This window comes from Eptatretus burgeri, chromosome 8 (genome assembly GCF_056783735.1).
Source record: "Eptatretus burgeri isolate ZD-2024b chromosome 8, Ebu_testis_v1, whole genome shotgun sequence".
Taxonomy (NCBI): Eukaryota; Metazoa; Chordata; class Myxini; order Myxiniformes; family Myxinidae; genus Eptatretus; species Eptatretus burgeri.
In genome coordinates this window covers 102,385,368-102,409,430 of record NC_140968.1, presented here as the reverse complement: position 1 = coordinate 102,409,430, position 24,063 = coordinate 102,385,368, and the positions used below count along the sequence as shown (strand labels likewise).

Genomic DNA, 24,063 nt, shown 5'->3' with positions numbered 1-24,063 from the left:
AGCAGTTACCGTTTTATCGACCTTGGCACCAAGAGGCCTCTCCACGGGACCGCTAGGAAGCCGCCATCTTGTGTGCAATCATACTCGCGCACAACATCCGCTTACGTGTAATTTACGTCGAGAAATTTTACAGAATTATCTCCCTTAAATTATCAAACAAATGGAGGTTTAACCATTACATACCGGCCCCTAATTGAGAAGTTCAAACAAAACAATTATTAAGCTTTACATACATGGTTAAATGAAGAAAGTACTTTGTAGTTATTCAAACATCATGGATGTTCGTCTACCGAGAGCTGAATCAACCATAACTGACATTGTGTATACGTGAACTTCTGAGGCAGCCTAAACGACGACTGCTTCAAGAATCAAACACACAATTTAACAAAGGGATGCAGGAGAACGGAGTTCTTGGTTTTCACCCTTCCTCTTCTGACGAATCCTTTCCTGTCCGCAAGCACTTCAATCACTCTAGCAAGTGCCCAAGAGTTTATTGGCACACTTTCCACGACAAGAATGATATCGCAAACACATATGTTCCCTCTTGGCGAATCCACTTTTAGTGCTGTTGCAGTCGAGGCAGGTAATCCTTCATCCATCGTTTCCAAAACAGGTCTGCAAGATATTGAACTTGTTGCCATCTGCACTTTACATAATTGTTTGTCTTGTCAAACTGTCCGGGAAGTAGTTCTTCATCGGACCGCAGCAGCAAGAGATGGTTAGGTGAGACAGCTTCTATGTCCATTGACTCGTCGGGAACTTCTGTGATAGGACGTCCATTATGGCCTCGACCTCACAAAAGACGGTTTGCAGAGACTCGTCATCCAGTCAAAGAACATGCTGATGAAGGAGAGTGTACAATATCTTGCGGACTGATTGAAGCTTACATTCCCAAACGCCGCCAAGGTGGGAACTACTAGGTGGATTGAAAACCCAAGCGATATTCTTCTGAAGAAGTGTCTGATGTAACTTTGTTTGGTTGCACTTCTCAATCTCCTTGCGCAATTCCCTTTCGCTACCGACCAGATTGGTTCCGTTGTCTGATCGTCTGATCTTAACGGGTACTTTTCTTGCAATGAACCAGCACAAGGTGTGGATGCAGGAGTGTGTGTCTCGTGAGCAAGCCACTTCTAGATGGACAACACGGCTGGCTAGGCGGGTAAATACAACCCCATAACGTTTGACATGTGAACATCCTCGTTCCACTTCAATTGGTCCAGAGTAGTCCATGCCCACATTTGTAAACTTGGCTTATTTGGGGTGAGGCGTTCTACAGGTAGGTCTGCCATCTTTTGTTCACTGGCACGAGCATGGTATTTATGGCATACGACACATCCAGACAAAAGAGACTTTACAGCAGAAATTACTCCAACTATCCAATAACTTTGCCAGAAAACATTCAGCATGGAATTCTTACGGAGATGTCCAACCACCTGGTGAATATCTCTTAGAACAAGGTGCAACAAATGTGACTGTTTGGGAAGGATGACTGTGTGTCTGGCATCAAATGGAATCGTTGCTCGATCCAGTCGATCGCCAACTCTCAAAAGCCCTTCAACCATGATGGGATCCAACTTGCGCATTGCACTGTATTTTTTTTCCTTCTTTTTGGGATCTTGTGTCAGGATGACTCTTCAGAGCCTGGATCTCCTTATAAAAGTGTTGACTGCTCATTCTTGATCAGTGCCCTTTCTGCTTTCATGTACAACTCTGTGGTCAAGTGAACCTTTCCTAACTCTTCCCGTAAATTTGTTCGCATCTGTAACCTTGATCGTTTGAAGCTTCCCTTCTGTTGGTTCATTATCCCCTGCCAACCAACGATGTTGGCGTGGGATATAGAAATGGGTTCCGTCCATCCGTCCGTCACATTTCGTTTCCGGAGCTTATCTACAAATCCCCTCAAAATATATTTACGAAATTTGGTACACATATCAAGCAAGTGGTGAACTGGTGCCTTTTGATATTTTCTAATTGATAGGTCACATGGTTTGGCAGCTATGTTGGATTCAAGAAAAATATTAAATAATGTTTTCTCTGGAATCACATAACCTAACAAAGCGAAAATTTGCAACTATCATCTTCCATCATGTCTGCATACATAGTAAAAATTATGACATCACAAGTCACCTGGTTTGGCGGCCATCTTGGATAGAAAAACACACCTCATCCGATTAACACGAAACTTCACACACGTATTCCACTGGAGGATTGGAGGCAGAATGTAAATTTATGACGTCATAGGTCACATGGTTCGTCAGACATTTGGATTGAAAATTAATAAATTTTTTAAATCTTCTTCTCCAGAACGGCTGGACATATTGAGGCAAAATTTCACATACACTTTCCCCAAGACATCCTTTCAGAAGTTTGTTAATTTCTAATTGATAGGTCACATGGTTTGGCGGTCATATTGAATTTACCCTAAAACCTTCAAACATCTTCTCCAGAATGGCTGGTCAGATCAAGAGGAAACTACACATACATATTGCACACGCTTAGGGAATATAAGTTTGTTAATCCTCATTTACTATGGTGGGGGATATCAAAGATTTCGTCTTCAACGGATGCTAGTTCTGTTTGACTTGATCTGTTTTACTATCTTTGACCCTCTTGAGAACCTGTTTCTTTCGTTGACCTCGCACGAAGGTTCTGCATGCCAAGCAAGATCCAGCCTACTGTCTTCTTCAGTTTGTGCTGATCAGAATGATATGCCAAGCATTTCTTCATGCTGTCCATAGAAGAGTTTATGATGGTGGCTAGAACTTTCTTTTTGACTTCAGGGTCATCTCAAGGATTGTCATCGTTTATCTCGGACTTTGGCCATTCGGCTTGGTCTTGCCACAGAAACGAGGGACTGTACACCCACTCTTTATGAAGTAGGAGCTGGCTCATCAACATCCCTCTTGAGGCACAATCTGCTGGATTTGTTTTGGAAGGCACACACTTCCATTGCTCAATATCTGAGACTTCTCTGATGACTGTTACTCTATTGGCGATGAAAGTGTGGAACTGAGAAGTGTCATTGGAGATGTAACGTAAAACATATGCTATTGCTCCAAAAGTAAATATTGTTGACATGGTGTTCCATCGCTTTTGAAACCATTTTGGCTCAGGTGAGCTGCAAGCGTGGCTGCAGTCAATTCCATCCATGTTGTTGTTGTTATCTTCTTCAGAGGCACCACCCTGGATCTTGCTAACAAGAGGAAACAATGGATTTTGCCCTTGTTGTCAGTCAGGCCCATGTACATGACCAAGTCATATCCTGCATCGCTGGCGTCAAGGAAGACATGAAGTTGACGCGATGCCACCGGTGCAAATTCTTTGGGCCTGCAACACCTTGCCGCCTCCAAATCAGTGACAAGTTCTCCACCCTTGTTAACTCCCTCCCCATCCCACCTCCACACCACTTACCTTTAGGTTGCTCTTCTCTATTTTTCTTTCTCTCCTCACCTCTTTTCATGGTTCATTCATCTAATATAGTGCGATGGTTGTGAGTCTGGGGAGGACAGTTGTGAACCTCCGGGAAGGACAAGGCACATGTGTTCAAAGCCAGTTATGCTGTCGTATTCTGTTTGGCAATTAAGTTATATTGTGTTTATGGGGACAGATGTGCATTGTGAATAATCAGACTAAGTTCATGTTCTTTCCTTCGTTGACACACTACTCGAATAATTTCCTGCGAAACGAATAAGCACACTCATCAAGACATCCCACGTCCTTCTTTAAGCTGAGAAATTGCGGAAAATCTAGTGCAATTGGCTCGATTAAGGGAGGGATGCGAAGACTAAGTGTCAGGTCCCCCCCCCCTCCAAATGAAAGCCATCCATCAAATTCGACATGTGAATGCTAATCTACCAGCCCCCTACCATTTCCCGGAAAAGATTTCCTGCAGAGGCCACTCCACAAATCGAGCATCGTTGCTGGGTCAAAAGACAGGACTCGACCAGTGACCATCATGGAGGGTTTTGAGCGCCCTCGCAAGTCCTGCACCAATGAGGAGCTGTGAAGCCAAGGAAAAGGGAAGGGGAAGGAATAAGGGAAGGACTCTGTGTCAATTTCTCCTGACAAGGTGGAGAGCTTGCTGTTAAAGCTCGACTTTGATTCTGCAACTGGTCCAGATGGCATCAGCCCACGTGTCATAAAAACCTGCTCTGCTGCTCTTGCTCAACCTCCCTGTTCTATTCACCCTCTCATTTGCTTGAAAATCAGCAAATATTACCATCCATCCATGGGGACCATACTCTGTGGAGAGTGTTGGTGCTGCCTAAGCAGTCTCCTTGGCTATTGGGCACAATCCTGGACAGGTCACCACTCCGACACAGGATTCCAGCATGCTGGCACTCATTTTGCCGACCTCGGAAGGATGACAGGCTGAGTTAACCCCACCTGGTATTAATTCAACAGCTGAGTGGGATTTGAACTCAGGACCCTTGGATCCCAAGCCCACCACCCTAACCATTAAGCTAACACCAGGCAGAGCAAACATTACCGCTCTGCATAACAAAAGGTGCAAAAAGTAATCCCTGCAACTACAGACCAATCGACCTGCTCCCAATCATTAGCAAGGTCATGGAATCCATCATCGCTTCCAACATGAAATATACTTCCTCTTCTTCAATGGCTTGATTTCCGATTATAAATTAGGATTCAGACCAGGTCACTCTACGCTGGACATGCTGCTTCTGCTTTCCCAACAATGGATGGAGGTCCTCAGTGGAAGACATGAGATTAGAGCCATGTCCCTCGACATATCGCAAGCTTTCGATATGGTCTGGCACCCCGCCCTGCTCACCAAACTCTCATGGTATCCAAGGCAATTTCTACTCATAGCTGGCAGACTTCCTCTCCTGTCACAGTCAACGCATGGCTCTTAAAGCTCTCTCTGATCTCCTCTTCGCGTCCAGGCTAGAGTTACTCAAGGCAGTGTTCTAGGCCCTATGCTTGTGTTTTTCATCAATGATCTCTCAGACTCTCTGTAAAATCCTCTTAATCTCTTTGCTGTTGACTTCACTCTCTGCCGTACAATCTCTCATCCCTCAGATCAGCAGGCAGCAGCCCCTTCATTCTCTGCAGACCTGGATAAAATCACAAGCTGGTCACAAACTTAGAACATGTTTTTCAATCCAGACACATCTCACTATGTCTCTCCAAAAGGACCATCTGGAACCCCCCGCATCTACAGTCTCAACAATGCTCTTGAAGACGTCCTTTCATTCAAGCTTTTGGGCCTCACTATCTGCCATGATCTTTCTTGGGAAAGCCACATTTCCAAGCTGGCCTCCAAAGCCAGTCACCGACTAGGGCATCCTCCATCGTGCAAGGTCCTTCCTTGGTCCACCTGAGCTCCTAACTACATGCAAAGCTTTCATCCACAGCCTGATGAAGTACTGCTCTCCCCTCTGAGGTTGTGTTCCTGCCTTTCACCGAGCTCAGCTTCATGCTGTGGAAACCAAAGCTTTTAGGATTATTGGAATCTCCCGTGATGAAGCTGAGTTTTTGGGTCTCTCACTCTCACCACAGGCAGGTCGGTGGTCTTTCTGTCTTCCACCATCTCCTCTCTGACATCACCCCCTACTCTACCTGCTATCTGTCCCACCCATATTTCCACAGGGCGCTCAAGGTCCGCCAGCAACCCCCTTCTGGTAAAACTACCAAAATCAAGAATCATTGCTCACCTTCATTCTTGCATTCCTCTTTTTCCCCACCTTTGGAACAACCTCCCACACACTCTTCAATTCCACTCTTCCCTCCAGGTCTTAAAAATAACTGTTCACCACCATCTCTTGTCTTCCCTCATCCAAAACCATGATTTTTTATACCCCAGTTAATCCACCCCAAACCCACCTCCTTCATATTCCCTACTTTCTTTCCTGAAAGTCCCTGTAGTGTCCATCTTGTTTACCCCGTGTACCCCGCCACATCCCTCTTGTCGCCTGCTTCCCTTGTTATACATTTTGTGTGTTAGCTATTGTACGAACCTTAACACTGGATATAAAAAATAATAATAATAATAATAAAATAAATAAATAAAAGGTATTTTAAATAAAAGTACATATAAATAACCACTGCTGGCAAATCGAATGAGGAATTTTGATGCCTGCAAGTAAATGGATTTGGAAGACAGACATCTGGGATGCATTTTTAAAAGACCGTGATGACAGTTACTGTACTTGTGAATGGAGCAAAGGTAAAGTGGGTCTGTCATGGCAATGTGAGGGATGATAATTGCATAACAAAGGCACTTGTTTTTGTAAAGATTTTACAATACTCCCCTGGCGATGGCATTTCATCTGTGGAGTTCTCAAATGTGCTGTAAATTATCTTTCATTCGCTTGTCCAACAAAGAGAGTGAAATAACCAAAGGGGCCAAACGAACACACAGGAGAAGCAAATCATAAAGGAGGGTACATTCAAGATTCCAGCACATTCACCTTCAGTTCTGGCTCTTCAAAGTAATGCAGTGATAACGTTTTTAGGTCATGCGTTGCTGGGTCGTATTCCACAACAGACAGCTGTAAAGAAGAAAACTTTGTGAGGCCCACTCAATCTCCCATGACCACCACCCACAAACCCACAACACCCTACCATTCAGCCCATAAGACACATGCCCAGTTTCAGTCGTTGAAAACTATCATGCTTGACAAGAACCAAGCGTGGTGGAACATCACAACAGAGTTCCAGAGACAGAGAGTAAGCAATGCAATAAACAAAACGTGGAAAGGAAGCCCCCAACAGGAAATGGACAGTTATGGAAAGAGGCAAGACCTTTGCATCCATGAAGCTGAGCAGCAAGGAATCCCGTGTGTTGTTCACCAGCCGGACACTCTCCATGGAAGCAATGTTCCCGAAGACACTAAATGAGGCCTGTAACTCAAGCTTGTCTCTACGCTGTCTGGCATCTGCAGTGCATTGCACAGACATAGGACAAAAAGTGCATGGTGAGGGTTTACAAGCACCTTTTTCTGCAAGCAAGCTGAACTGTGCCATACATTCTGATCCACATGTCTTGTTACCCCAAGCTAGCAAATGTATATTTACCCAGTGGGAATTTAGAACGACTGTATTTACATTCATATTTCTTCTTGCAGTAAGACATAATATATAAATGTCAATTGGGCACAAAACTAAACGTGTGGGGTAACAGTAGATACGGACCACCCCTGACACGTTGCAGGACATATGCTAAGAATGACAAGATATAACTAAATCAAGAGTAACGAGAGAGTTCATAGAACACAAATTTACCCCATGCAGTTTTCCAGTATACAAAGTACTTCAATTTTAATAAAATAATGATATTTAAGATAAAAAAAATTTTAATCCGGAAGTTTAGCACGACTGAAGCAGACTTATACATCACCCTCATACACTGCAATAAGGCAACGTTGAATCGCAGTTTCGGAGATGGTGGCTTTATTGACCACTCTAGAATGCAGCCTCATTCAGCATCAACACAGCCATATCGGCAGCCACTTCCTCACCCTTTCACATACCATGCCCTCTCATGTTACATATTGATACATAGCATGGCTCTTGGAAGTACTATGAAGGTGATTTGTGTTCTACAGTGTTCAAGTATATAATTTGATTTAAATAAAGGTTTAAAGGCGTATAAATAAATTAATTCCAGGTTTTACCGCTGTTTTACCCAGTGTGTGTTCAATCACCCGATCTAACATGTTACTTCATGCCTGTTGTTTGTGTCCTTTATAACATCCTTAAAAACAGTAATTTTTTCTGTTTGGAATGATTTTCAATTTTGTTTGACTGCCAGACAGGGACAAGGTAAAAAAAAAAAAATTGTTTGACTCCTCTGTGCATGTGCGGTCACCACAAATTCAGGTAAAACGACAAACTTGTCTTCCTATTCATGTTCTGATTCATGTTCAGATTATAACATTCGATTTTAAGAAGTTGTTTCTCGATCATAAACTGATAATAAAGGCAAACAGACGGACATGAACCAATTGTTTCATCCCGCTTTTCAATTTGCATGCGCAGGATAACTAGCGTTTATAGAACACGATACCCCATGCAGTGTGACTTTAATTCTAATGAAACAGTGATTTTAACAATCGTTTTTAAAAATCCAGAAGTTTAGTGCTGTTGAAGTAGTCCAGAAGCAGTCGCGAACACCACCCACTCCTTTGAACCTTTATATGAAATGTAGAGTACTACAAAACTGGAGGTTCTTGGTAGTATTATGACAAGCGATTTGTGTTCCACAGTCTTCAAGTATATAATTAAATTACAATGCATTAAAGATTGTAAAAATCAAATGAATTTAATTCTGGTTTTACCACCATTTTCTGGTGTCTATTACACCACCCTATCTAACACGTAACATTAGTTATTCGTGCTTGTTGTTTGTGTCCTTTATGAGATCCTTAAAAACAGTAAGTTTCCTCTTTGGAATGAGTTTCAATTTTGTTTGACTGCCAGACAGGCAGACAGTTAAAATATTATCTCACTCCTCTCTGTGCATGTGTGATCAAGATGAATTCAAAGCCAAGTACTGTAAAACGGAACACTTGTCTTCCTATTCCATGTTCTGATTTGTGTTCAAAATATTTACATTTGATTTAAATAAGCTGTTCCTCGATCATAAACTGATAAGATGGATGGATGGACATGAACCAATTAAGTTAAATGAGTGATTATAGATGAATAGAAATAAATCAATGTTCTCCTGTCCACAGCAGGATTAAGCTTACAATGTTTAAACTTGTAATTTCATTAAAAAGCAAGGTTTATCTTCAGGCCACGGTACTCGTGCCTGGATCACAGAGGTTTGTCTGTTCAAGGTTGATGAGTCCAGGATTGCAAAATAGCTTTCAATGGACGGCAAGACACGAGATGCACTAAAACTACGTACATATGTCCTCTTTCAACGGATAGGTGTCTATCGTACTCTCACAAAGTGACGGCACCTGAAGTTTGCAATTGAAATGACGTCATAGTGAGCTAAGCAATTGCTTGAATGCTACAAGAGGACATCTCCATATATTATGTATGCATAGAAGGTTTTTTGTGCAAGACCAATTTTCTCTCTTTTTTTCACTGTGAGATATTTTGCACCATCTGCAATATGACCCCGATGAACATGGGGTCACAAATTCCCACAGCTGTGCTCCAGCCTCACTGAAGATTATATGGATGTCTGGACTCTCCACCTGAGGAACATCTACGTGGTGAAAAGCACAGCCTGTTGCACTCTCTCACAACTCTATGAAGAGCTGATGTAGGCATTTCCCAACATGTGGCACTTCCAAGTCCAGGTGGTGCTTTTTGCAGCTCGGGATGGATTAAAACTGGTATCCATTTCTGTACAACACAGAGTATTATGGGTTCAAATACAGCTGAAACTGACAACATCAAGGAGTTGTACTCCAATCTTGAAGAAGCCAGCAAGTAATTGCACCGTAACTGTTGTAGAAACACATTAATGACCTTCAGGGGTGGGATAATCCACCTGGCCTACGTGGTCTGCATCTGATGCTAGTCTACTCAATGAGGTCAACTTATTTCCTTTCCGTCACAGGAAGATGTTCTGAATGACTATGGGTCCGACTCTTCTCCTGCACTTTCCACTTAAAATAAACAGGGATAACATCAGATCAAATCAAAGTCAGAATCGTCCTGTTTTCAAGGAAAAGGTTTCAGATATATTGTAAAAAGCAAAACAAATCAAATAATACCTGTGATTTTATCACCTTTGGAGGATATCTGAGAAAACAAAATGAAGGTAAAGTGTTACAACGATCTTCGATAAAATATACATTAAGAGAGTACAATTTTTGCAATGCCACGTTTTTATAAAATATTATTTGCTTTGCCTGATAGTCCACAGAACCTCCCAACCACTGACAAAAGTGCCGCATTATTCACAATACAATGGCTCTCAAACCACTATCCCAAGTACCTCGGAATCACACAAAAGGCGGAACACGTGCAGCTGCGAGTTCCCGGCCACCACCAGGTTCTGTGACTGATTTGGCAGAAACTGACAGTACACGGCATGCTCAATACCCGTGGGAGGGTGCACCTGCCGATGGATCGCGTACATGTCTTTGCCAGCACTGTCTGTACGTGGTGTCGTGATACAATGCCTGGCAATGAGAGAGATGGTGAAGGGATGTAATCTGAGCAACATGCAACCGTTGACGTTAGTGTGGAGGTTCAGGCCATTTAAAATATTTTAGGGTTGCCATGCAAATAAGTGAATAATACAAATCCTGAGTATAATCCAAAGAAGTTACAGTTAAACAAGAAGTAATCCAAATCCAATGAAGTTCTGTATCAATGTGTTCCCATCGTGTGCTGCCTTTTTGGCTGCTGGTTGCATCATAGGTTAGGGTCGTGGCGATGCCGCTGATGCACTGCCCCCATTACCAGTTTTCTGGTACTCATTTCACCAACCTCAGAAAGATGACAGGCTGAGTCAACCTCCTGGTGTTAATTCAGTGGCCAACGGGGCTCGAACTCGGGACCCTAAGATCCCAAGCCACGACCCTCACCACGAAGCCAACACCAGGCTTGTGTATCAATGTGTAACACTGCATGAATGAATTAATTTAATAAAAACACAGTGCCCTACCTTGATTCTGTATTTTTTTCACTTTACTATTTCTATTCTGCTTTCTCCAGTCCTTGCACGTATCTGTAGTTCTTGAAGCGGACCGTTTATCAGCAGCTGTTACTCGGCCCTACCTGTGGACAATATCCATTTAACATGCTGGGCCCCATCTGTGGACAATATCCATTTAACATGCTGGGCCCTACCTGTGGACAATGTACATTTAACATGCTGGGCCGTGTGGACAATATACATTTAACATGCTGGGCCCAACCTGTGGTCAATGTACATTTATCTTGCTGGGCCCTAATTGTGGACAATATACATTTAACATGCTGGGCCCTGTGGACAATATACATTTAACATGCTGGGCCCTACCTGTGGACAATGTACATTTAACATGCTGGGCCCTAATTGTGGACAATATACATTTAACATGCTGGGCCCTGGGGACAATATACATTTAACATTCTGGGCCCTATCTGTGGACAATATCCATTGAACATGCTGGGCCCTACCTATGGACAATGTACATTTAACTTGCTGGCCCATAATTGTGGACAATATACATTTAACATGCTGGGCCCTGTGGACAATATACATTTAACATTCTGGGCCCTATCTGTGGACAATATACATTTAACATGCTGGGCCCCATCTCTGGACAATATGCATTTAACATGCTGGGCCCGACCTGTGGTCAATGTACATTTAACATGCTGTGCCCCATCTCTGGACAATATGCATTTAACATGCTGGGCCCTACCTGTGGTCAATGTACATTTAACTTTCTGGGCCCTAATTGTGGACAATATACATTTAACATGCTGGGCCCTGTAGACAATATACATTTAACATTCTGGGCCCCATCTGTGGACAATATACATTTAACATGCTAGGCCCTACCTGTGGTCAATGTACATTTAACTTGCTGGGCCCTAATTGTGGACAATATGCATTTAACATGCTGGGCCCTATCTGTGGACAATATGCATTTAACATGCTGGGCCCTATCTGTGGACAATATACATTTAACATGCTGGGCCCTATCTGTGGACAATATGCATTTAACATGCTGGGCCCCATCTCTGGACAATATGCATTTAACATGCTGGGCCCGACCTGTGGACAATGTAGAAAAAAAATTTGAAAATAAAATAAAATTTGATTTCTTCAAAATGCCAACAGGATCGAACAGCACTGCACTGAGCAATGCCAAGTATCCATGGTTGTCATAGATAAAACATGGCTGGCCATCCAAATGTTGAGTATTGGGAAATCCATTCGCTACGCAATGGTGTGATTTTAATCATATGCAATAAGTCCTTAAAATGAAAATTACTCAATCTGATCTGGGGAGAACTATCATAGGAACTTTTCCCTGGTCCTCAAAATACTCTTCCACAGCATTCACAACATGCCAAGAGCAGTTTAAATGGGGGAAGAGGAAATAATTAATCGTTAAGGGGGCATTTACATATTACGTATACAAAGATAAATTCTTCGACTGTTGTAGTAGTTTGTAGTCTTGGACTAAATGTAGTTTCCACTGCATACTACTGTGCCTTTCTGGGTAACCCCCAAACGGCATCACCCACACAGGAGAACGCCGAATGGTTTTTGGTGTCAGTTACTCTGCTTAGCGATCAAAACGTACTTCTTCTTGTTGTTCCAATAAAGTGCAGAGACCTCCAAGGAGTATTTTCACACTGAGGGTTTACATGAATTCAAGCAGGACAGAAAAAAATCGTCTTCTTGCTGGACTATGCACACCTCAGCAGGCACCGATATGCACCGGTCTTAAACTTCTCGCTGGTAGTGTCATCCACAGCCTGAGGAAGACACCAGACAGATGGTGTCCAGGAAAAACGATCTCCTCAAGGTGTTGGTTCTTGCTCAGGAGATGACAAAGCGTTGACTGTTGCCTCTTGTTGCTTTGGGCAATCTTACGGGATTCACACCAGGTTGTTATGGATGCAGTGCAGCATTGTGATTTTCGAGACTGCACGACAATGTTCAAGAGTCTCCCACTGTTGTTGTTTGACCATGGCAGACACACTACCATGTGACTGCCTGTAGTTGTTGGTCACAAAACTCTCTGCTCATCTTTGCACCAACCCCACCTTGTCTATGTTCCGATGTGTATATGGGTCTCATGCACAGCTGGCATACTCCAACATCAGTCCTACTAATGCTTTGTAGCACAAGCCCTTGATGTGATGTGGACAGCTTCTTAGATTACATTGGAGAAAGTCGAAGGTGTTGAGGCCTTTCTTTGTGATTAAATCTACATACTTATTCCAGGAGAGGTCATAAGATAATTCCACCCGAAGATATCTGGTTGACGTTATCACCTCCAGAGGTTGATTGTGGACCTGGTAGACAAACTGGAGTGGTTTCCATCACCTGGTGATTCTTGTAACTTGGAATTTCTGTAGGAGGATGAGCTCACTCCATAAGCCATCTCATTTCCCGTTCTTGCAGAGCATTGAGGTCTTGTGAGAGTGTCTAAGCATTATCAATGGAGTTAATAACCCTATATACAAGGAAGTCATCAGCAAAAAGACAAACTTTGGAGTCCTTGGATACACAATCAGGGAGGTAATAGCAATAATAACTATAAGGGCACTCAGTTGAGTGCATACCTCCACCACGTAAAGCCTGATCCACGACAACATATGGGCTCATTACATTTTTGAAATATCATGCTATGTGCAGGACTATTTCGTTTGTGACCCTGTCTCTCAATGATGAAGAATCACTTTAAAAATTCTCGTAGTCGGATCTGGATTCGGATCTTCACCAAAATCTAATCAGTTTGTCCTTGTCACACACCCAACCTGTCCACAATTTCATCCGGATCCGTCCACATCTTTTTGAGATATCCTGCACAAAAACAAACAGCCAAACAAACAGACAGAAAGGGGTGAAAACACAACCTCCTTCACCTTCGCTGGCGGAAGTAATGAAGCAAAAAAAGAACAGGGGTCGGAGGACAGTACCTTGAGGTACGCCAGGTAAAACAGATACCGTGTCTGAAGTGCAGCCTTCAAGGATCACCTGCTGTTTTCCGCCTTGCAAGAATGATGAAATCCATTGCAGGATGTTTCATCAGACACCACAGTGATCAAGGTGGTGTCGTAAGTGATGGTGGGAAACCTTGTCAAATGTTTTAAAGAAGTAGAGAAGAATCAGGTCTGTTTGAAGACCAGCTTCAAGGCTGTGCGCAAGGTTATCTGTGGTGATGATAAGTTGGGATTCACATGAGCGACCTTTTCTGAATCCAAGTTGAAGGATGGAGAGGACGTTTGCTCGCTCAAGATGTTGCATGATATGTTCTAATATCTTGCAACAGACTCAGTGGTGTCATGGTTAGAGTGTCCGCTCAAGTCTGGGAGATCAGCGGTTCAAAATCTGTCCGAGTCATATCAAAGACTTCAAAAAAAAAAAATCGTCCCTTCCGCTTTCTTACATGATGTTCAGCATTTAAAAGGTTAAGAGCACAGACAATCTCCATAGGTTGGTATCCATGGGGAGGAGGAAGTTTCTTCTTCAGAAATGCCCCACTGGGTGCAGTGAGAAAAGTGGCGGCATTGTTGCGACATCACTGGTACCCACAGTATCCTGGGAAGTGGCAGCAATTCCCACAAGCTCAGTGGCTGTGTTGGTCTCGTTAGTATGTCCATGTGTGAGTGGCAGCTCCACAACGAGCCTAAAACCTTGTATTAAAAAGATTTTAAAAGATGGATGTGAGAGAAATGGGAGTGAAATTGCCTGGATTAGTTTCTTCTCTCTCTTGAACATGAGGGTTATATTAGCATTTTTCCATGCATCAGGCACAATACTACGACTAGCAATGATTTGAAGAGGATGGTTAGCAAAGGGCCCAAGTAATCAGCTAATGTCTTGAACAGATGTACAGGTATCATATTGGAACCCTAAGCTTTATGTGGGTTAAGTTTCTTCAGAGGTTTGGTAACTCCATTGTATGTAACCTCCACATTAGCCATGGTAGTAGGATGGCCCTGGTCACCAGTCACCCTGGTCACGCAGTGGGATGCTCGTCTTTATTGAAGACCGAGACAAATTGAGTGTTCAGAATATCAGCCTTTATCTTAGTACTGGTGTAGGTTAGGCCATCATAGCCAAATAAGGGAACAACTCCACTGTTGCCACATCTCTTGCTGGATATAAAACTCCAGAAACTCTTTGGATTTGACTTCAGGCCAGGGCATATAATGTTGAGGATGTAATTGCTGTATGCTTCCCTACAGGCTAGCTGCATTTTATTCATCTAATTGCAACGAGACCAGAGTCTAACCTTTCAACCTGCTGCGACAGGAACCAGCTTTGTTAGAGGCTCGCTGTTTTTGTTTGCCTATCCTCTTGATAGTTCTTGTTACACAGGGCTGGTTAAACCTTGCTGAAATGTATTTCATGGGCACAAGAGCTAGCACGGCTTAAAGCTGTTTCTCGATGACGACCCACATTTCATTTGTGTCGGTGTGGATGTCATAATTGGAAATAATGTCATTGAGCATGTCCTGTGCCACCTGACAGACACCCATGTTGGCCTTATCCCGATCCCATACGTAGATTATCCTTCTGGTCGGTTTACAATCATCATCTTTGAAGTTGGTATCGATGAACACAATTTCATGGTTGCTAATGCCAGGTGCTGGTAAGAACTTAATATAAGACGGCCGATTAGTTAAGAAGAGATCCAGAGTGTTATCTTCTCTTGTACCAAATTGGACAATTTGCTGAAAACCACAATCCGTCATTGCAATAGCCAGATCAAATGAGGCCCAGCGAGGAGGAGTGATATAAGCGACATTTTTTAATGATATGATGATGATAGGTTCGGATGATAGGGTAAGGGTTAAAATAGTGCTATATGGCATTAACTCCAAAATGGCCGATGTGGCCCTGATATCACTCCTCCTCGCGGCGCCTCAAATCTTTGTGGGCGATGTCATCATGATGACCACTCAGTGTTAGTTGCTCATAATCCATGACTGTGTGACACTGGATTACCAGCTTCATATGGAGCTTTGCAAAACTGGTGCTTTTATGTTCAGTCTCTGAGAAACTAACTTGATTCAGTGGCTGCCCATGAGCCTTTTGGCTACTGGTAAGCAGAGCCCCCGTTAGCCTCACTCCAGAGTAGATGATAAATGTTGTTTCTGGGACTCCCAGTCAAATGAATGGGGGAAAAGGGAAAAACTTTCTGACTCAAGCCCCAAAAGCCCAAAATAGGAGACTGATTTTATTCCCACCTATCTCCGTCCCTCCCATACAAGCAAATGTAAAATTGAGACTGATTTTCTCCCACCTATCCCCTTCCCTCCAATACAAGCAAATGTAAAATTGAAACTATGAAAGATTGAGACTTACTGATTAAAGCACTTCTTCCCTTTTATATTTTCATTCAACTCAAGGAGCGAACCAACGAATATTTAACCTCCGCCATCTTCGAAGATGGATGGAGGTTACTGTTTTCACCCCTTTCTGTTTGTTTGTTTGTTTGTGAACAGTATTACGGAAAAACTCCTCGACGGATTTCGACGAAACTTGGTGAGGGAAGGGTTAGGTATGGTCCAAGGATCATGCCATTAAATTTTGGACTTGGTCCCCCCCCCCCCAAAAAAAAAAAATTTTGTTTTTTAATTTCTACATGTTTTAAGTGATTTCCAACCCCCCCCCCAAAAAAAAATTGTTAGAGAATTTTTTTTGCATTTCTACATGCTGTTAGCATTTAAGTGATTTCCAACCCCCCCAAAAAATTGTTACCCCCCCCCAAAAATAGAGAAAATTTTTTTTTTTGCATTTGTACATGTTTTAAGTGATTTCCAACCCCCAAAAAATTGTTACCGCCCCCAAAAATTTTTTTTTTTTTGCATTTCTACATATTTTAAGTGATTTCCAACCCCCCCAAAAAATTGTTTGAGAAAAAAAAAAGTTTTTTTTTTGCATTTTTACATGTTTTAAGTGATTTCCACCCCCCCCCCCCCAAAAAAAAAGTTGGAGAAAAGAACTATAACTCTGTCAGCACTGTTGACATCATATTTAATGAATAAGATATAAGGTTCACTTGAGTGACCAAGCAGTATTGGCGGCGGAGGTTTTGCACTCTCCCGAGTGCTCCCCCTCAAGTTGCCCATGTTCTACTTTAGGGAATAACTTAATTTTCTTCGAACATTCATTTCCATAGAGTATATTCACAAAGAATAACTTGAAACTTGGTTCTTGGTATAAGTGTCTTTGTTGAGCAGAAATGAAATGATAAACTTCTCTTTATACTCAATATTTGACCACCTCCTGAGCCACATATCATTTTGAGATTGCAGTAAATTATTTTTCCATTGTTCAATTGATAACCATCAAAGTTTTCAGTCCATTCAAGGATATTAATTTTTTTCTTTACATCCTCCAACTTATTTGTAATTAAATTTATCCGCTTATTTGTTTTATCTACTTTTACCCCGGTTATCTATCCATAATTCCAGCTGTGTGTGTGTGTGTGTGTGTGTGTGTGTGTGTGTGTGTGTGTGTGTGTGTGTGTGTGTGTGTGTGTGTGTGTGTGTGTGTGTGTGTGTGTGTGTGTGTGTGTGTGTGTCAGGCTACCGCCTGTTAAAATTCCCAACCCAATATCTTAACACTTATACTTATAACCATAAGGGAGACTATTGATTCCATTCTCTAAAATATATCTTTTATCATCAAAAGCTCCTAATGCTTTCTTATTTATCTCTTCTGTATATACAATTGTGTTTATAACTTCTTATTGTATCCATTTTTCTGTACTCTTCCTTCTTCAAGGTGAAACAGTTGAAATAATGTTTAAAGTTTATTGTTTCCTTGATTATATTTTTCTTTATTCCCTTCAGCTTCTTATCACAACTTTCAATGTAATTATTATCAATATACGTAAAAGAATAAGACTGATCTCAATCCGATAAATTTGCTCATGACTTTCCCACCCAATTCATCTTTAAACTTACCAATAACCTTTTTATTCTTTGATGAAAACAACACATCACCTGACTTATAATTACTTGTATCATATATATTGTTACGTTTGAGGGGGGGGGGGTATGCATTCAAAGGGTAATTAGGATGTTTAATTAGGTATGCCATGCTGTTCGAGTTTACCAGGATCTCGATGTAATAAGTAGCAATTCAGTGGTGATAAGTTGTCTAGTAAATGTTCATTTCTTCAAGGGGGAAATGATAATTGTCACGTAATTAGATAGAGACACGGGATAGGGTAAGTGTGTCTGCGTAAACCCCTTTTAGTAGTCCCTGGAGGCTGGCCGTGACGTCACAGGACAGTGCAGCGGATGGCTCCGCCCCGTGATCACGATTGGCGGAAGGTGACGGCGGTGGGCCAATAAACGGCTCGATTGGAAGTGACGAGGACAGGAGGATAAAAAGGTTATGTTCGGGGTCGAAAAGGAAGAGGAAGAAGATCGGGACAAAAAGATCGTGTTTTTTTGGTGTGGAGGCTGTTGCGCGGGAAGCGTACTTGTTGTTGTGCTGATTCGATCGTGTTCTTCATCATGTCTTGGAGCCTTGCTGAGCCTCGTGCCTCACCTTGGTTGGCTCTGGGGTTCTGCTGACTCGGAGTACGGGGTCGAACGGCGGGCGGACCTGCCTCCCTCTCCTGCTCGCAATTTGGCGCCAGAACTGGTTCCCTGGCGGCTGTGAGCGGACTTGGGCCAGGACCAGGAGGTCGACAGCACCACGGTTTCTCCTGCCCCCCCCTGACGAGAGCAAGGCCAGCTCGTCCGACGCTGATCTCGGGACAGTTGCGTCCACACCACGGTCCAGCCTGACCACCAGAAGTAGCTACGTTGTGTGTGTGTGTGTGTGTGTGTGTGTGTGTGTGTGTGTGTGTGTGTGTGTGTGTGTGTGTGTGTGTGTGTGTGTGTGTGTGTGTGTGTGTGTGTGTGTGTGTGTGTGTGTGTGTGTGTACTTGGCGCCTTAGAGGGTTTGAGAATTGTATATTCATTGGAATTGTCTGTGTTTTTCCCCACGCCCGATCCCACACCATCCCGTCGAATCGCCCCGGATCCCTCTTCTTGCCAAGTCTTGTTATTTCTGGTTAATAATGAAAACAAATAAACATCATCAACTCATTGAAAAGCGACTCGTGCCACCTTCCTCGTCCCGTTTGCGGTAGAGCGATTAGAACCGCCATCTTTGGGTTACAAATAAATAAACCGCCTCCATCGTTTCGGCTCATTCTACGTTGGCGGGACTGTTCAAGTCCCGTGGACGTCACATTGGTGTCAGGGTGTGGGATGTTCGAACCCCTCTAAATTATATTTGGTATCGGGAGAATATACCAAGATTAGAATCTCGACACGATTTGGAATATAAAATTACTGCAGAAAAGCGCGCGAGCGTGGGAAAATTTTGGCGGGATTTTTCAAATTTAAATTAATTGGCGGCAAACGGGACTTCTGCACCATGGCGGATGTGCAGATGTTTGAGGAGGAAGGCCACGTGTCTGGCAGCGAGTCGGGGGAAGAGAGGAGAGATGGGGGTAGGGTTGGAACCTCCCCCATTCCGAGCGTGGACCGTGCTTCATTGCCCGTAACGGGGCCGGCAGCGCCGGAAACCGGCGCGATGTCGATCCAGACAATGTTGGAACGTTTAATAGGGGACATGACGGCACAAATAGCAAATCAATTCGTGGCACAGAGGGCAGAAATGACGGCACAGAGGGCAGAAATGACAGATCAATTGGGGGTAATGGGGGTACAGTTGGGTGCACGGATTGATTTAATGAGGGATGAATTGGGGGAAAAGATGGAGAAAATGAAAACTGAGATGCAGGAGTGTGTGGATGTTAAATTGGGAGAAATACAAAGTAAATTCGAGGATAGATTGGAGGAAACAAAGGTAGAAATTACATTGGAGGGGGAAAATATACAAAAAAAATTGGTAGATAAAATTGATGCAACGAACATTCGGGTTGATAAAGTGGATGAAATACCTGGAACGTCATCGTGCCTGTGTGGATGCTCGTATGCAGCTGCAAGTTGAAGAGTGGGGAGAGTTGAGGAAGCAAGGGATGAATTTGGCGGAGGAGGTAAAAGGATTGGAGGCTCGTTTGGACGAACAAGATAAAATTATGAGCCAAGATGAAGTCTTGGATAAAGGCCTGGTAGAGCCGTCTTTTGTAAGTAGAGTGTCCGGGTTGGTTGAGGAGCAGCTACAAACTCGCGACAGAGCCTTGGAGGAGGTTGTGCGGGCCCAGAAGATCCTGCGGGAAGAGGTGAATCGGTCTATTCAACGTTTGGAACAGGAGGCAAAATTGACCCATGAGACCCTCACCACAAAACATCTTTGGCCACAGTGGGCTCCGAAATTGGATACGCAGCCACAAGGGTGTTTGATCCCTGGGCTGGATTCGGACAAGGGAGAAACTGAGAAGCGGGCCACCGTAAAAGTGATCCCCCTGGTAAATTTCGACGGGTCAGGGAGCCTTGAAGCTTTTCTGACGCAATTGAGTGTATTTCCCGACTAAACGGGTGGAATGAGTGGGAACGTACAAGGAATTTGGTGGCAAAGTTGCGGGGACCAGCCGCAGATGTGTTATATGTGATCGCGGAGGGATGTTGACCAGCTCCCACATTTGCGAGGCGTTGAGCCGTCGGTTTGGGATCGCGGCAAACTGTGATCTGGTGCGGGCCCAGCTCCAGCACCGCAGATTAAAGCCGGGTGAGACAGTGCAGGAGCTGGCACAGGACATTTACCAATCAGTCAGGATCGCGTATCGGGACCTTACAGTGGAGGCATGGGACAGACTGGCACTAGAGAAATTTTTAGCTGCTCTTCCTGACCCTGAGGTCCGAGCGCTAGTGGAGTTACAGGATCCACCCACCGTTCACCGAGCGGCCGAGTGCGCGGCCAGGCTGGCCTCGTGGAGTCGGCCGGGTCGGGTTCCAGAGAGGCCATCGGTGACGATCCGACAGGCGGAGATCCAGGATCAGGGAGGGGGGCTGGGAGAAATTGGCATCACCCAAATGTTTCAGGAAATTTGCCAGAAACTGTCAAGTTTGATAAAGGGTAATCCGGTAGTTAGTGCACCAAAGCGGCGGGTTCCAGCCCAGCCAATAGAGCAATTTGATTATGGCCGAGGGGGTCCGGAATCTGGGAGGGACATTACACCGATACCCACGGGGGCCTTTTATGGGGAGTTGTTTCCGGTGCGGGCGAAGAGGACACATGCAACGATATTGCCGGTACCCGGCGATGGAGGGACCCTCCAATAGACTTTTAGACTCGGAGAGGGTGAATCCTCCTGCTGAACCGCCAGGTCTATCCGAGATGCCCTTTCATAGGTCAGGTCCGGAGATCACTGTCGGGGGTCGGGGAGACTAGATTGGGCTGAGCATATACGGCCATGCTCGGCTGCTGAGATTGTGGCGAAGTGCCCTCCTTTGGTGAAAAAAAAAAAATGAATTGTGGGAAAATTGGCATGGGTTTGTAAGTTCTGCTGGGTTTTAGAGTGACAATCGGGACAGTGGGTAATTGGTAACAAAGCGGGCACAAGTGGCTGTCCAATGGCTGGTGCATGGATCGGGTGAGAAGTGCTGTGTGAGTTGTTTTAAGTTAAGAAGTGAAATGTATGGTGCACACATTGATTTTTTATTGGACATGGTGTGGTAACAGGGAAGGTCATGGTTGGCGAAGTGTTAGAAATGCAGGTGTCACATGTAAGGCCGATGGGGTGGGGGAGTCATGTGGGTTTTGTGGGTGGGGATGATGTGCTTGTCCACACGGATTGCTGAAGCTCACGGTGAGCGTGAATTGCGACCCCCTTCAAGGAGATTCACCACATGGTGGCTAATGGTGACAGTGTCTGGAGGCAACTGGGAGAGGGTCTGGTTGGGCGACCAAGGCGGGTAGGACCTTGGCGACCCAGGAAGGCCAGAGGAGCCAGTGAGACCCCTTCCAGAGTGTTGTACGGGATTAGAGCTGATGGCTACCAGGGGGGAGGGAATCAAAGGGAGCGGGGTGGAGAAACGTCCGGGTTGGATTAAAGCTTACCTGTGGGCATGGTTGCACCTGAGATGCCCCCATCATCTTGTGGTAACCCACCCCACGGCCACGACGGGATTCAGCCTGCATGATTAAAATGAGGACCATGACCTAGAAATGTCATGATGACCATGGTGTGAGTGTTGTGAAGATGTATGAGTCCCACTCGATCCCGCACAACTTGACATGTGCAGCAAGGGCATGATGTCCGCATAATTTTGGGGCAAGCAAATTTGAAAATTGGCTCCCCAGGTAACGCTGGGTCTATTAGCATCCACTGGGGGAGGCGGTCAAGTGTAAATATCCTGTGAATAGTGTCGTTAAGGCTTAGAGTAGGAATATAAAGTGTTGTGTTTTTGTGGAACCTTTTGTTTCCCCTCCCCAGATCACTGGAAGAGTGTTGGGCAAGAGCGATGATCCAGAAGATGGAGTGCAACTTCGCTCAGTGCTATAATGTGATAAAATAAAATAAAATAAAATAAAATAAAAAACGAATGATTGTTTAGGCGAGGATAAGGCCATAAGGGGGTAGTACATTAAGCAGGATAGGTAAGTTAGCTGCGACTCGCTGCCCATTGCCCCTCCTACTTTATTTCGTTAGGTTAATTAGGTGTGAGTCAGTAAGTGTTAAGGCTGGTACGGTAGCGCCTGTGATATACCTTGCAGGAGCTGCGGTACCAGAGGAGGGGGCAGTGTTACGTTTGAGGGGGGGGTATGCATTCAAAGGGTAATTAGGATGTTTAATTAGGTATGCCATGCTGTTCGAGTTTACCAGGATCTCAATGTAATAAGTAGCAATTCAGTGGTGATAAGTTGTCTAGTAAATGTTCATTTCTTCAAGGGGGAAATGATAATTGTCACGTAATTAGATAGGGACACGGGATAGGGTAAGTGTGTCTGCGTAAACCCCTTTTAGTAGTCCCTGGAGGCTGGCCGTGACGTCACAGGACAGTGCAGCGGATGGCTCCGCCCCGTGATCACGATTGGCGGAAGGTGACGACGGTGGGCCAATAAACGTCTCGATTGGAAGTGACGAGGACAGGAGGATAAAAAGGTTCTGTTCGGGGTCGAAAAGAAAGAGGAAGAAGATCGGGACAAAAAGATCGTGTTTTTTTGGTGTGGAGGCTGTTGCGCGGGAAGCGTACTTGTTGTTGTGCTGATTTGATCGTGTTCTTCATCGTGTCTTGGAGCCTTGCTGAGCCTCGTGCCTCACCTTGGTTGGCTCTGGGGTTCTGCTGACTCGGAGTACGGGGTCGAACGGCGGGCGGACCTGCCTCCCTCTCCTGCTCGCAATTTGGCACCAGAACTGGTTCCCTGGCGGCTGTGAGCAGACTTGGGCCAGGACCAGGAGGTCGACAGCACCACGGTTTCTCCTGCCCCCCCCCCCCTGACGAGAGCAAGGCCAGCTCGTCCGACGCTGATCCAGGGACAGTTGCGTCCACACCACGGTCCAGCCTGACCACCAGAAGTAGCTACGTTTTGTGTGTGTGTGTGTGTGTGTGTGTGTGTGTGTGTGTGTGTGTGTGTGTGTGTGTGTGTGTGTGTGTGTGTGTGTGTGTGTGTGTGTGTGTGTGTGTGTGTGTGTGTGTGTGTGTGTGTGTGTGTGTGTGTGTGTGTGTGTGTGTGTACTTGGCGCCTTAGAGGGTTTGAGAATTGTATATTCATTGGAATTGTCTGTGTTTTTCCCCACGCCCGATCCCACACCATCCCGTCGAATCACCCCGGATCCCTCTTCTTGCCGAGTCTTGTTATTTCTGGTTAATAATAAAAACAAATAAACATCATCAACTCAGTGAAAAGCGACTCGTGCCACCTTCCTCGTCCCGTTTGCGGTAGTGCGATTAGAACCGCCATCTTTGGGTTATAAATAAATAAACCGCCTCCATCGTTTCGGCTCATTCTACGTTGGCGGGACTGTTCAAGTCCCGTGGACGTCACAATATCAATAGTATCAATCATATCCTCATATACATCACTTGTCTTAATTTCTAATATAAAACTATCTGTATCCATAAACAACGATGACACATTATCCTTATACTTTCATTTTAAATTATTATAGTAATAGTCATACATTAACGACTTTGACAAGTCAAGAATTGATGTTCCTATATAAATAGGTTTATCCATTTCAATACTCTCTTTTTTCAAATAAATAGCACAAAAGTTCTCTGAAAACACCTCCGCTCGCTCAAAAAACAAAAAACAAAACTTAACTTTGAAGCCTGTTTCCAAGATGTAGCAAGTCTTATGTTTTGTCGATTCCCAACATTTTCCAGATTCTTTCCAAATACAGCATTATTCATTGATTTATAAAAGTCCTTCTCAAAATCTGTTTTTGCTTCTGTTCTCCTTTTTGTATTAAAATCAATATACTTCTTTAACCGATGACTGTTTAAATTTCAAAATCCGATGAATTTTCCTCACTCTCA

The 24,063-nt window shown here is 44.1% G+C and overlaps 1 protein-coding gene across 5 annotated transcripts in view; it reads right to left on the bottom strand.

The window, feature by feature from the left end:
* Positions 1-24,063, bottom strand: part of CPSF1 (cleavage and polyadenylation specific factor 1) — a 147,918-nt gene that overhangs the window by 107,582 nt on the left and 16,273 nt on the right. For 3 of the 5 annotated variants that reach the window (XM_085893332.1, XM_085893335.1, XM_085893336.1), the window contains exons 2-5: positions 9,923-10,109; positions 9,699-9,726; positions 6,766-6,899; positions 6,432-6,512 (exon numbers count right to left, since the gene is read on the bottom strand). In XM_085893332.1, coding sequence (XP_085749458.1) covers positions 6,432-6,512; positions 6,766-6,899; positions 9,699-9,726; positions 9,923-10,066 — 387 coding nt within the window. In that variant the 5' untranslated portion in view covers positions 10,067-10,109. Of the gene's footprint in view, positions 1-6,431; positions 6,513-6,765; positions 6,900-9,698; positions 9,727-9,922; positions 10,110-10,597; positions 10,711-24,063 lie in introns of all 5 variants that reach the window. The other 2 variants (XM_085893334.1, XM_085893337.1) reach the window with 2 other exon arrangements.